At 45.5% G+C, this 13,469-nt stretch overlaps 1 protein-coding gene across 4 annotated transcripts; it reads right to left on the bottom strand.

The window, feature by feature from the left end:
• Window positions 1-2,135: 2,135 nt before the first annotated feature.
• LOC108384939 (aldo-keto reductase family 1 member C15-like) lies at window positions 2,136-13,244 on the bottom strand. Of its 4 annotated transcripts, none has more exons than XR_012128143.1 (9): window positions 12,567-13,234; window positions 10,452-10,619; window positions 9,526-9,642; window positions 8,584-8,661; window positions 7,690-7,812; window positions 5,710-5,819; window positions 4,757-4,922; window positions 3,172-3,283; window positions 2,136-2,331 (listed from the first exon to the last, which is right to left on the bottom strand). XR_012128143.1 is itself a non-coding variant. In XM_036995022.2 (9 exons), exons 1-9 carry the CDS (start codon window positions 12,651-12,653, stop codon window positions 2,289-2,291), a joined length of 975 nt encoding a protein of 324 aa, XP_036850917.2. In that variant the 5' UTR covers window positions 12,654-13,201; the 3' UTR covers window positions 2,136-2,288. The 4 variants fall into 4 exon arrangements, 3 of the variants coding, with proteins under 3 accessions (XP_036850917.2, XP_036850919.1, XP_073085561.1); XM_036995022.2 differs by lacking the exon at window positions 3,172-3,283 and adding an exon at window positions 3,037-3,119 and having other exon boundaries at window positions 12,567-13,201; XM_036995024.2 differs by lacking the exons at window positions 3,172-3,283; window positions 10,452-10,619 and adding an exon at window positions 3,037-3,119 and having other exon boundaries at window positions 12,567-13,244.
• Between the last annotated feature and the right edge of the window lie 225 nt (window positions 13,245-13,469).

The following is a 13,469-nucleotide window of genomic DNA, read 5'->3' as shown; positions in this document are numbered from 1 at the left end:
TTGGGACCCTGGAGGGTTACAGCCACAGAGAGGAGGGGAGGAAGCACAGACTCACAGAGAGTGCAGCTGCTTTGGCTTTGGAGAAGGAAGAGGAGTCCCCGAGTGAGGACAGGAGGTGGGCTCTGGAAGCTGGAAAAGGCAAGGACATGCATTTCCCTATACCCTCGAGTAGGAATACAGGCCTGACGACTTTTGATTTTAGCCCAGTGACCCAGATTTTTAACTTTTGGTCTCCTGAGGTATTGTTCCAAGGCAGTTTGTGGTCATTTGTTGTGGCAGCCACAGGAAACTCAGAGAGACGCCATTGCAGCCATTGTCCCTGCCCTCTTCTGCACTACTGATCTCCTCTCTCCACCAGAGTGCTCCTAAGAGCAGAGGCATGCTGCTATTCCTCCCATCCTAGAAAACCCTCACATGGTTCCATTTTCTTCATGAGCAACAGCCCAATCTTGTCGTGCTCTTTGGAGAAAATTCTTTGAAAACTGTCTATGGCCTGACTCTAGTTCCTCTCTGTACACTATCCTGAGGCTAGTCTATTCAGCCTCTGGCCTCCACTCCTTTATCAAACTGCCCTTGACCTTGCAAAGGTCAGTTGTCAGATCCAATGGTCAATTTTCCCTCCTTCTCTTACTTTTCCTGTCAGTAGCCTTTGACTCTTGATCCCTGAATCAGTCCCTTCTTTTGACTCCTGAACAGAACAACCTCCCCCATCTCTTGCAGCACCCAGCCTCCTCTCAGCCTCCTTTGCCAACCTCCTAATGAAGGGCCCCTTTTTCTGTCTGCACTCACTCTACCTAATCCCTGACCATCTGCTCTCATGGCCCTAAGTGGCAACTATTTTCTGACGAATCACAAACACAACCCTTTGATCTATACCTCTCCTCTAACTGATGACTTGCACGCATGGCATCCTACCTTGGAGACCTAATGGGCATCCCAAACATGTTCTAAAGTTAGACTCAGGATCTTCCCACAAAAATCTGCACATTCTATGTTTTCTTCACCTGACAAAATGGCAACTCCTTCCATCCAGTTCCTTGACTGAAATGCCTGGAGTCAACTTTGACTTCTCTTTCTTCCTTTAGCAAGAACTTCACAAGGTTACAGGGCTGTGTTGGCTCTACCCTTCAAGTAAATGCAAATTCTAGCAACTTCTGACCACTGGCCTGCTCATATTATACCCAAGCCAGTATCATTTCTCACCTGAATTTTGTAGAAAGCCCTTCAATAGGGTTCTTTATCCCCTTTTGTTTCTCGACATAACACCCAGATTGATCCTTTCAAAACAAGTCAGCTCATGCAATTCCTCTGTTAGAATCCACAATATCAATCTCCATTTCTCTCAGCATCAATGTCCTTTCAAAAACCTATGTAGCACACACTCCCCACCACTGACTAACAGGACCTTATCTTTTACATCCCCCACTCATTAAATAAGCATGTCTTCCATTTTGCTGTAAGGAGCCACTGTCACTGTATTCCATGATGTTTGCTGAAAAACTTCTTGAAAAAATGGTGTGGAATAAAGGGTGTGGTGCCTTTGTTTATCCCATGTGCGCAAATGAGAGGACTTGTACAAAATTATCTCCTAATGGCACTTGTACCTTTCTGACAGCTAAATATTCCTTATTTCATCCACTTTTCTTCCTCTGTGAGACCATAATTAAACACATTTCTTATTTTAATTTAATTCTTGTCTATTCTATTATTGAATAAACAAAGTCTGGTACATAAAGGATGATCAATAGAGTTTTACTGAAAGAATAAATGAATGAATGTCAAAATACATAGGAACTAATCAAAATGTCAAAACATAAGAAGATGACTAAAAAGTTAATAAATTAATAAGATACACTGATATCCCACAAGCTAAATATAATACTGGAATTTTTAAATAATAGCTTAAAAAATACTTATGCTGTTTTAAAAGTATATAATCTATATGTTGAAGATTATTTCAATTTTCCTATATAAACATAAACACATACATTTGTACAGGAAAATCATGAGGGAAATGCTAAGTACTTTATTATGGGCTAATTTCAGGTTATTTTATACTCTATTCTTTCCTTTTATTATCCAAACTTTCTGTAATTTGTGTGTATTATTTTAATTATCAGGAAAAACAAACATCCTTATTTTGGAGTCTTTTTTATTTCATTTAGAGATATAAAGGCAAGCACCTGAATCCAGAGACACTACTTTTCATCACCTCCAGCAGGTACAGAGATTGTGTCCACACTCTGGAAACAAGAAACTCTGGTAGAGACCATGGTGATAGCTCAAGGTCAATATTCTTCAGAATATGGATAACAAGGGTGATGAACGGCACTGAAAGAGAAAGCAGGCATTAGCTCAGCAGCTCTGTCTCACTGCCCAAGAGAGGGTTTCTCTGAGTGAGCTTCAGGCCCTGCTCCAATCTGAGAGACAACCACGCCCTCCTGCCCGGAGCCCCGCCCACTCCCACACCTCCAGGGCAAACTGCACCTGCAGCCCATCCCCCACGTTCAGAGCAGCAGGGCCACAGCAGGGCGCTCACAGCCCCCAGGCAGAACTGATGCCACCACCCCATAAAATAGGAATTTTACACTTGTGTTAGGATAAACCTGAATACAATCTATGCTGGATTCATTATTACTCAGTTAATATAATTATAAGCATTTACTTCTTATTATTAAAGGAATGAAAGATGAACGGTTTCTACAGGACCCTGGAAGTGCAGTGGGCCGCAGACCTCTGGGTCTAATGGGAAAGCCGCCCGAGGGCAAGTTCCTCAGCGCAGGGGGAGGCCAGGCAGCAGTGAATTCAGGGACGCAAGTGCTGGCCAATTTGCTTCTGGTCTGGCCTGGGTCCCGCTCGCGCGTCTGTCCGGTCCCAGGTGGGGCCCTGGAGTTGAGTTCTATTCTGAGGTCTACAGAGAGCCCCTGTGTTACTCCTACACGGGACAGCAGGCGTGTCTCCTTGATTTCAGAAAGCTTAGTGCTTCTTACAAACTCCATATAAGAGAAAACCAACTGTGAAAAACAGGTCACTTACAATGATAATTTAAAATATCGGAAATTTCTGTTGAGGCCTTCAATTGCCTTCATGTCTTCTGGAGTCAGTTCAAAGTCAAAAACCTAAAAGGAAGGAGAGATCAGATGATCTCTGCCTGGGAACCAGGGGCCTTACCAGCTGGGCAGAGACAAGGCCCCTTTGCCTGCACTTTCCCACCGCTCTCCTCTGCTCCACTTCACAAAAGAGGCTTAAGGCTCATCCACTCCACACCTTTCCAAATGAGGTGCTTGCAAAAGAAAAGGAAAAAAAAACTTTTCTTTCCCCCAAACAAAAGGACAGCTGAACAACCAGGCAAATTCACCTGTTGAATTGACCAAACTTCTCTCAGGTTTGCCTTTCAATCTCTAGAATTAGACGCAGCCATGAAGAAAAGCCAGCGTGGAAGGAAGAGCTGCCCCTGTGAGGATGCCCTACACCTGGTGATAGGGAACATTACTTCTCAGCCATCACCACCCCCACAATTCTCCTCCCAGATGAGCTTACTCTTCCCACAATGAGAAAATCTTTCCAATAGACGTAAGAAACACTTGCAGGTCTTACATTCAGAGAGTTCTCCATTTCAAATAAGTCTTTGTTACTTAAGTTCAAATTTGTTCTTATTTTGCAATACATAGGACTAAATGGAGAGTTTAACAACAAAGCAGACAGATTTTTGGTAAGAAATATAGAAGCAAGAAGTCTGGTGTTTCATCCAGGAGACAATGTCATGGAAAATCCAGTGCCTTTATCTGTTATCTATCTATCTGTCTATGTGCCATTCATCTTAAAATATGCCACAGTGCCATGGGGATATGGATTAACATGTTGAATTAACCTGAAAAATAAAGTAGAATTTTTTTCTGATTGGTTGAAGAATGAGATTTAGATTTATCTACCAGGTATTTCCATAAATTGAATGAACTCAATCTAAGGTTTTGGAGCAATGAAATCATAAATAATAAACTCCAAATGTCATCTTTTCAAATGTTAAGGTCATGATGAAATTTTAGCTATCATTTTAAAAAGGGTAGAGCTGGCGCACTTTCTCACCATTCTCTACAGGTTCAGGACAAAATTGAAGACCATGACTGATCCAAGGGACCGGAGTACATTACAGGGAGCACTTAGGGAACAACCACTCATTCATTTGCTGATTAGGCCAATCTAGAAGCTTCTATCTATCCTGCTACCTGCCAGGAGCTCCGCTGGGGAAAGGCACTGAGAGCTGACCCTGTGAGGCATACATGTAGGGGTCAAGTCCAGAGAGCACACTGACACAGAAACATACCATGTAGGCTAACCAGGCCAGGACAGCCTCCTAACAGAGCCATGCCAAGAGCTATGGGTTCCCAGATGGTTCAACATAGCAGCTAATCCCATTGAGTTTGATACTGAAATACAAATAGGGGCTCCTCAGGCAGAGGAGGGAAGAGAGAGGAACCAGGGTTGTCAAAGGTCTTTACTGCACAGAAGGACTCCCAGAACCGATGAAATAACAAAGATGAAAAGTGCTCAGTGTCACACAGCCAGGGCACGGCAAAGCCAGGCCTGGAGTCCATAAAACCCAGGACCCTGAGGCTAGTCTCCCTCGTCCCCCTGCCCCCATGGCACCCTGGGAGAGGTGGGTGGGATGAGGTTACATGGTTGTATGGTAGAAGGCAAGAAAGACAGCCCCCATTCTGGCACACTTTCCTCACTGGGAGGCCCTGTTGGCCTATACCTGAAAGTTCTCTTTGATTCTTTTCTCACTGAAGCTCTTGGCCAGGACCACCACCCCACGCTGCAGCAGGAAGCGCATGGAGATCTGGCCTGGGTTTCTATTGTGTTTCTTGGCAATTTCCTTCAGTACTGGATCCTCCAACAGATGTGGGCTGTCCTCTTGCACCCTGAAAAAGCAAACACATAAGACAGAGGGGGCAAGACTGAAAATCTAGTATAATGGCCCCATTTGCCCAAATTCCATAAACAATTGTGAGAAATAGCTATATATCATTTGTATGATTAAAGAAGAACTTCTGAATATTTCCAGGGATTTATTCACAATTGTGCCAAACTGGAACAAAACAAAAATTCTATCAATAGGTGAAAGGAGAGACAACTTGTGCTATGTCCACACAATGGAATATTACTCAGCAATAAACAGGAAAGAACTACACACAGCAGCATGGTTACATCCCACAGACAGATGTAGATGCAAAAGCATACGTGCTGTATGCCTGCTCTTATAGATGAGGCAGGTGCTGGAACACACTCAACTCACCAAAGTTGAACACAGTAATCAGAGAAATGGTGAGGAAGAATTGTCCAGTAAGGACACCAAAGGACTCCTGGGGAAGAAAGAATGGTTCTGTATCTCCACAAGGTATGGTTTGCAATGCATCCATCTCTCAAAAATTGTACAGATAAGGTTGATGTGAGAACCCATATAAATGATGCCATAATATTATGTTTGAAGATAACATTTAGAGTGGGGGTTTTGCACATATGGATGAACAAGGACTGGGGAATGCTGAGATAGTGGAAGCTCAGTGAAAGCTTGTAGGAATTCACTACACTACCATGCCTGTGTTGTTATGTTTCAACCTTTCTGTAAGAACACATTAAAATTTAATATAAGAACTGTCTTGTTACCAATAGAGTTGCTGACAAGCTCAGACCTGACGCTCTCATTACCAATTTGGGTCTCTTTGGGATCCCAGCACACTGTAGGCAACTAGAACGATGTCCTTGGACTTGCAGAATTCTAGGAGTTTGCTCTGGTTGAGGTAAGGGTGACATTCCACCTGCAAATTGCCAAGACCAATGGGAATAAGAGTGCATGAACCATTTACATGTAAATTCAAGAAGCCCTTTGAAGAAATACCTAACACTATGGTAGTACATGTACTCTATCCTATAGATCAGTAATTTTTTTCCATACGCCTCCTGAAATAACTTCATGTGCCATTGATAAGGAAAATATTCAACACAGCTGTCAAGGACAGTAAACTGCTTTTTTCCTCAGGATGGCAAAATCAGCAGAGCACCCCATCTCTCTCCTCCCCTACTTCTCTGGGCTCCTCTTTTGCCCTGCGCATGCCAAAATGCCACATATCAAAATAATATAAATTGCTCCCCTTGGGAGATTACTCCTCTCTGAGCCCACTGGTGTAAGAGTAAAACCTCAACACTCCAAGATCTCCTAGTGCCGCTTGGTTCTTCTGTCAATGATCCAGTCCAGGTTTTCCAATATTTTCTGTAACACTATCAGTTTTCAAGGTCATAAAACAATTTTCTTCTTGTATTTTAATTAGCTTCTAAAATCATGAAACACTGTTCTGCCCAGACTGTAGTTTCTAAATGAAATTTCCTACTGAGAAAAATCAAGATTCCTTAGAAAAACAGATGACTGCCTGTCTGGGCAATAAAGCTACAGATTGAGCCTAGAGCATCTATCACTGTAGAAAGCAAAGCAGAAAGGGAAGATTCGGAGGCACGCGAAGGACTGGGGAGCTCACTTGAAGAGGCTCCTACTGAGCATAGGGGACAAAGTGATCTTAAATAAGAACAGTAACTACACTGGGCAGGAAATGTCCTATTTGTTAAATTTTGCGAATTCACAATGACACATACATGGATCAAGACTGTGGATCTAACCTCCAAATTACAGGAAGAACAACACACACATGTCAAACTGTGTCACTGGGATTCAGCAAAATCAATAGTGCAGAAAAATTTAAGGAAAGAAAAAACTGAGTTTCTTTCCAAAAAAACTGAGAGAAAGAGAGAAGGAGGAGAAGGAGATGGAACAGAATGGAGGAAGGGGACAGGGACATATTTCAATGTATTTTGAATTATTCTCTACAAATAATCCCAAGTCATAAAATAAGGTGACAAATATAACTATGTGAATGGTTTCTTGCATGAATTTCAAACTGTTTTACAAAAGGGCTCTAAAACTCTACAATATCACAGTGTTTGCAGCTTGGCAGCATGTGGTGTTAGTTAAAAACGTATTTCTGTTCAGATTTACTCATTCTTCGCTCTCCACTCCTGTGTTTTCTCTGCACCTGCTCCAGCGGGACTTCCCATAAGGCCGTGGAGGCAGGCCCACGTCCACTGCATCCCTGGGGGATGGGCTGCTCCTCAGCGGGCCCCACCCCTGGCTCCCTAAACCGCCTCTGCCCTCTCCTCTGGCTGTCCCCTCACCACACTCTCCTCTTTTCTGCCCTCCTGCCTGGAAACTCGTATTCAGTCCCCTAACCAGTGCCTCCCTGCCTGATCCTTACATGTTGACATCCTGCCCTCCTCCTGTTCATTCTGTGACCTTGCTGGGGGAGCTAACCCGTTTCTGTGAGTTTCATTACCACCCATAGAGACACACCTCCAAAATCTGCCCCTGTTGCCTGACAGCCTTCCTGAGCTCCAGATCAGTCTGAACATCTGCCTATTTGCTTTGTGCCCTTAAATGGCTCACAGGCACCTGAAGGCCATCTTTGAGTCATGAATAGATAGGCTTCCCACCCCACTCAACCTTCCTTCTTTGGCACTTCCTGCTGCAGTGAAGGAACAGTCATCTATACCGTCCACATCATGAAGTAACGGGGGCTGTTACTTAAGGAAGAGGGTGTGCAGAGCACACAGTAAGGAGTCCACGGTGGGCTGGGCGCTCACCTGGTTGCACACGGGCTTGTACTTGAGGCCTGGCTTGTTCAGAATCATGTCCAGCTGTTCGTGATTGAAATTGGACACCCCGATGGACTTGGTTAAACCCGCATCTTTGCACTTCTCCAGGGCCTGGGAGGAAGGAAACGGGTGACAAACCCTTAATGTATGTTAGCCCTTTCACCTGACATGGAACTTTTCAAAAGCTGGAAATCTGTTTTAACATAATATGCCAATTTGAACCCAACAATTTATTATTATTATATAATATATTATTTTTATATATATTTCCTCATCTACTTTATTGCTAGGTACACACATTTTGTTTCCTGGAGTCTATGACCTGAACAGCCAGGACAGTAAGTAGATATTAGGATGCTTTAAATGTCCCCCTTCCCTCTCACCCTCTTCCATGTGCCTATTTCGCTGTTACAAAAGAACAGTTCTTTGACAAATGGTATCATAGTCCAGGCCAGCGAGGAACTCTCACTAGGAGAAGGTCCTTGTGCTTCTTTCCTAGAATGGCGAAGGGGTCTCTGGGGTGGCATATGCATGGCAGTCTACCACCGTCCCCTAACTCAGACAGCAGTTCTTCCCCCCACCCTGGGGGTGCTGATCTGTCACAGGTAGAGCTCCAATTCCTCCGAATTTCCTTTCTGAGCAAGAAGAAAGAAGGGCTCAGCCTGCTCGGAGGGGCAAAGAGGCCCCTACTAAGACCCAGATACAATTAGATAAAATAGACCTTGTTCAACCTTGCTCCTCAGATGACAGCACTGAGGTACAGAGGAGCCCATCAAGGAGTCTGAGGGCAGACTGAGGGGGCCACAGCCCTTTTCTTCTGACTGTTTCCAGTGGCTTCTGCCTCATCACATGGTGCCTTCTAGTGTCAGGACCAGTACTTACCGCCCATGTTTCCCGCAGGTCCACTGCGTCTAAAACAATTTCTCCACTGGCATCCTTTGGCAAAAGCTCCTCCCCAGGCTGGAATACAGACAGGACAGAGGATGAAGAAGGGTTTGTCTATGAATTACCTTCCTGGGAATGAAGGCTCTTGGTCAGGCCACCTGCATGAGGCTGTGGTTACTAATCAGACAGGGAGAGATGGAGACGGGGTGTGTAAGAGAAAACAGGGGGCAAAGGAGCCCAGAGTCATCTGAGAATCAGCAGCAAACTGTATCTGCACCTTCCCACACACACAGCCCTAAATCTCAGAGAATGACTCTCTTGCAGTTGGAGGTGATCTTGCTTCAAAAGGACAGGCTGATGTGGATGATGGGACAGAGAATTATTAGTATGCAATGTGCTTTAGATCCCCCTTTACATGATAACCCAACTCACAGAGAGTGAAGACTGGAAACATTTCAGGCAATCCTCTGGAATGAGAAATTGGATCCGTGAAGCCCAGCGGGGTCAATTGTACAATATGGACCATCCCAGGGACCCACATCCTGTCTGGGCAGAGAGGTCAAAGGGAGGCGGGATTTCCCATCATACCTGGACCATCTTCCCTAACTCCTCACCCTTGAGGACACTAATCCTAAGGGCCTTCAGACAGCAGCACCTCACTGATACCTGCCCACTAGGCTCCCTGACTCATTGAGGTGAAGGCTGGGAAGTGAATGAGTTTCACTCCATCTCAAGGTCCTGGGAAAAGGACAAAAAGGTTTCAATGGGAGGTGACATAACAGTCATGAAACGTCTGTTCATGCAGCACTTCCCTCTACCACACTGTCCCACCTCTCTCAGGAAGGCCCCCAGGAAATCTAGCTGGAATGAGGTAATAGAGACACAAAACCAGTGATGAAATAGTCTTGGAAACCAGAGGAAGGCAAACCCAAACCTGACCTTCATGGCAACCGGCACGTGGATAAGGAAGAGGTCTACATAGTCCAGCTGAAGCTTCTTCAGCGATCTTTCCAGGGCTGGTCGGACCAACTCTGGTCGGAAGAAAGTAGCCCAAAGCTGCAGTGACCGAGAGAAATAAAAACTGCACGTGATCTCCCACATCTGGGACAAAAACTAAACATCAGAGTTACAAGATGGAGCAAAACAATCTACTGTGGTCTGAAGATCAGAAGCAGTGGGCTGCATGGCTGTTGCTAGTGTTGGTCACACCCTTAACTGGCACTGGCATTTATCTGAGTGACTCTAAGGAAACGGAATGAAACCGAGATGGGCAGAAAAAGCAGTGTAAGAGATTCCAAGTCATCTCTGAAAGGAGTCAAGGTAGGTCAGGCCAGGGCAAAGGGCTCTGCAGTCCTACTGTGCATGCCTGCAGACAGTCCTGCTGAGGGGCCACTGTCTAAACACAAGTAAGTCCTGATCATATGCACACAGATCATTCTGTAGAGACCATTTTACACTGGAGCAGGGTTTCCACCTAAGAAATGTTACAAATGTCAATACACCCAACACTGACTTGGAGAAGTGATTCCTAGCCTGGCTATTTTCTGAATATGTGTCTACCACATTTGGCTCCATCCTGAGGGGTCTGCTGAAGAATCAAAGGGGTGGCCTCCTCTGTAGCCACCTGCTCAATCTGTCCAACACATATGGGAGATAAGGGGCCCAATTTGATCTGGCATATAAATGCTGACTGCTGTTCAGACACCTAGGATGAAAGCAAGCCTTTGGTGTTTTCTGCTTTTCTCTAAGGGGTCTCACAGCATTAGGAGGCAAATAAACTAGTCACACCAAGACCAAAGTTGTTGTTTTTTCCTAAATAACATATGCAGCCTGTCAGAACCCCTGCCAGCTCCAACCCATGGCACCTTGGTGGTGTAGAATAAGTCCTCTCTCTTCACCGTGCCGTCAGCAATCTTCTCTCGAAGGGCCTGGCCCACCTCCTCCTCATTTTGGTAGATGTAGGCTGCATCAACATGGCGGTAACCTACATCAATAGCCACTTTGGTGGCTTCCCTAGCCTTGCTCTTAGGAACCTGTAAGATACAGGGTAGAAGGGTTGGTAAGCAGCCCCATTCACACAGAAGTGATTTATTTCCTTAATAGCATTTTCCCAGCTCTTACTATGGGTCTCCTAGTGCCCTGGTTGGTGGTTGTGGCCTGGGAACCAAACCTGTACTCTGGGAGCACAGGCTACACTCCACACGGGAATGAGCTGGTGACCTGGGCTGCACCAGGGAACCAGGAAACTCAAGTTTCGTTCGGTAAAAAATTCCCGGTAAGAAAGCAGTTAACACGAAATCTTCTGACACTTGGAGAATGCTTCTAAACATGTATATATGGAAAGGGAGATGGAGTTGAAGATGAGGGTGATGGAGTGGAGGTGAGACAGATAAAGATGGAGTTAGAGATATCAGAGCATCTGTTTTTGACTCTGAATTAGAAGCGAGTCCAAATACTCATCCTCCATCCAGTGTCCACTGATCTGGGTTCTTTAAGTCAGCTTAAAGTCATTCCTGATTGTTTTCTATTCTTCCTTCCCCAGGTGTTCTCATTCAATATTTATGCATCAAGTATTTATTAAGTGCCTCCTGTGTGCCTGACGTTGTGCAAAGCCCTGAGGCCCTGGGACTCTGACCATTAGCAGAGGCCCATGTCTCTGGAAGAGGCACCCCCTGTGCTGAGGTGTAATCGCGGGTATGAGGGGGGCCACATCATTGCAAGCAGACTGGCAGCCACTCACTGTTGATAGCTCCTGTCCCACCTCTACCAAGATGGAACGTGCTGCTCTCTATCATTTATGCAGGCAGTCATTCCTAATAACCCACAGCTGCCCCTGCCTCACCCTGTGACCTGAGGTGGGCACTCTAAGTACACTGCAGTCACCGTGTGGACATGTGGGTAATACTGATAGGGAAGATTTACAAGGACAGCAACCTAGCGGGTGACTCCACTCTGTCTAGCACCCCTCCCTCCTCAACACAAACACTACAAGGACAGTAATTTATGAGGTGGCTCCCCTCTGCCTCTGCCCCCCTCCTCAACCGAAACAAAAAAACACTCCCTTGGTTTCCGCCCAGCACCGGTTCCCAAGGTTCACTCCCTAAACTCCCTCCCCCTTGCCTGCTAGCTTGCTGTGCACATAGGAATGTTACAGATAAGAAAGGAAGGGGAAAGATATAAATTGCTCCCTTTTCCTTTGTTCAGGGCTCAGACTTTTTGGGAGATTGCTCCCCTCTGAGCCCGCCAGTGTGAAATAAAGCCTCAACACTCCAAGACCTCCAAGTGCCACTTGGTTTTTCCATTGGTGATCCTGTCCAGGCTTTTTTTCAGTATTTTCCGTAACAATACATTTGGTGACAAGACCGGTTCGATCTCCATTGCTCTCTGTGTCCTTACATCTACTTTGCAAACACCTAACACTTGCAGGAATAGTGTCTTCTTCTCAGACAAAGGTTTCTGTGATATAAGACCTCCTGCACCAATACACTGAGTGCAAAGCTGCTACCACGCAGTCCTGTAGGTGGTCCTTTCCTCCTGGGCCCCTGCCTACCAGGCGTTTCTAGCAGAGGGCAGAGCGGCTCTGCCTCAGGTGGCTGCTCAGTGTGGGAAGAGCAGCCTGAGCTCGGATTTTTAAACGAGTAAGAAGTAGAGGAACAGTACTTACCCGGAGCAGTTTTCCTGCAATTGAAGGTAAGTCAGGCCAAGTGCCCAACATTCATGGCGAGCATCCAGTATACTTTCAGTAACCAAAATAATAATAATAATAATAATAATAAAGAGAATCCACCCTCAAAATGATCTCCTCTGAACCCACAGCATCATTAGCTTGTCTCACTCAGTGCAAAGGGACCTGGTGAAATGGAGGCCCAGACTGATCCTGCCACATCACCCAGGGTGTCCCAGCTTTGGGGCACACAGCTGCCGACCACCTTTCCAGTGCTGTTTGCATTCAGCCCTCCAACTGACTGGCTTCTACTTACTTCTTCAGGAGCTAGGGTGCCCAATCCGAGCACCGGCATGGAGTGTCCATCGTTAAGCTTCACAGCACGACTGCGCTTGAGGTCCATCACCGTCCCCGGGCCTGGCTACTCTGCCTTCCCTCCCTTTCCTGTCTGAGAGCCAACGTGGAAACAAGGCTCCAGCTTTCTTTCTTTATACCCTGTGCGACAAGAGGCGGTGCTGGATCACAGCCACCGGGATTTCAAAAATGAAACTGTAAACAGCCTACTGACTTCCTCCAAACTCTTTCTTATCTGTGCAGGCATATCTCCCAGGAGTGGGTACAGAAACTTCAGGCACAGCACAGGACTTTGAATTTTCTCTTCAGCATTGCTCACCCTTGACTCCTAAGTTGAAAATTAAAAATTAGCCAAGGAAATTTGTCCTTGATAATGATATCAGATTTATTTTACAAGATGTAAAAAATAATTAGGCTGCTCGTTTTGACACACAAATTCTACTTTTCGACCTTAGGTAAGATCCTCTTCATTTTGTCCAAAATTCCCAACAAAAAAGATGGTATTCAGAGTTTCTTAAACAGAGCTACATGTGTGATCCTAAGCACACATGCAACAAAATTCCTTAGGGAATTTCATTATCTTTTGTCCTGGATCAAGACCTCATTCCACCTTTGTATTCTCTGCCTTTTTTTTTTTTGGAATGTTTTTAGCAGCAAAAGAATCGTCTGAGCTCCCAGAAATCTTTGTGTAGTTTTGGCTGTGCATCAGCCACTGCCTCCTCCTGAAACAGCCTCCTCAGTCCCTCCTCATTCCCATCAGCCTCATGAACGCCTACTGACCCTAAGGGCAGGAGCCCCTGCCCACATCCTACATGAGGGCCTCCATGACCCTACTGGAGGGCTGAATCTCTCTGTCCTGTGCACC

This window comes from Manis javanica, chromosome 2, assembly GCF_040802235.1.
Source record: "Manis javanica isolate MJ-LG chromosome 2, MJ_LKY, whole genome shotgun sequence".
NCBI classification, from domain to species: Eukaryota; Metazoa; Chordata; class Mammalia; order Pholidota; family Manidae; genus Manis; species Manis javanica.
The sequence above is the reverse complement of the archived record's forward strand: the minus strand, read 5'-3'. Positions and strand labels throughout refer to the sequence as shown.

Excerpts from the sequence above, each read along its gene's own strand:
- LOC108384939 (XM_036995022.2), bottom strand. The coding sequence starts at position 12,653 with ATGGACCTCAAGCGCAGTCGTGCTGTGAAGCTTAACGATGGACACTCC. Across the intron at positions 8,662-9,525 it reads ACGTGCCGGTTGCCATGAAG|CCTGGGGAGGAGCTTTTGCC; the intron begins GTCAGGTTTGGG and ends TCTGTATTCCAG. Across the intron at positions 5,820-7,689 it reads ACAAGCCCGTGTGCAACCAG|GTGGAATGTCACCCTTACCT; the intron begins GTGAGCGCCCAG and ends GGCAATTTGCAG.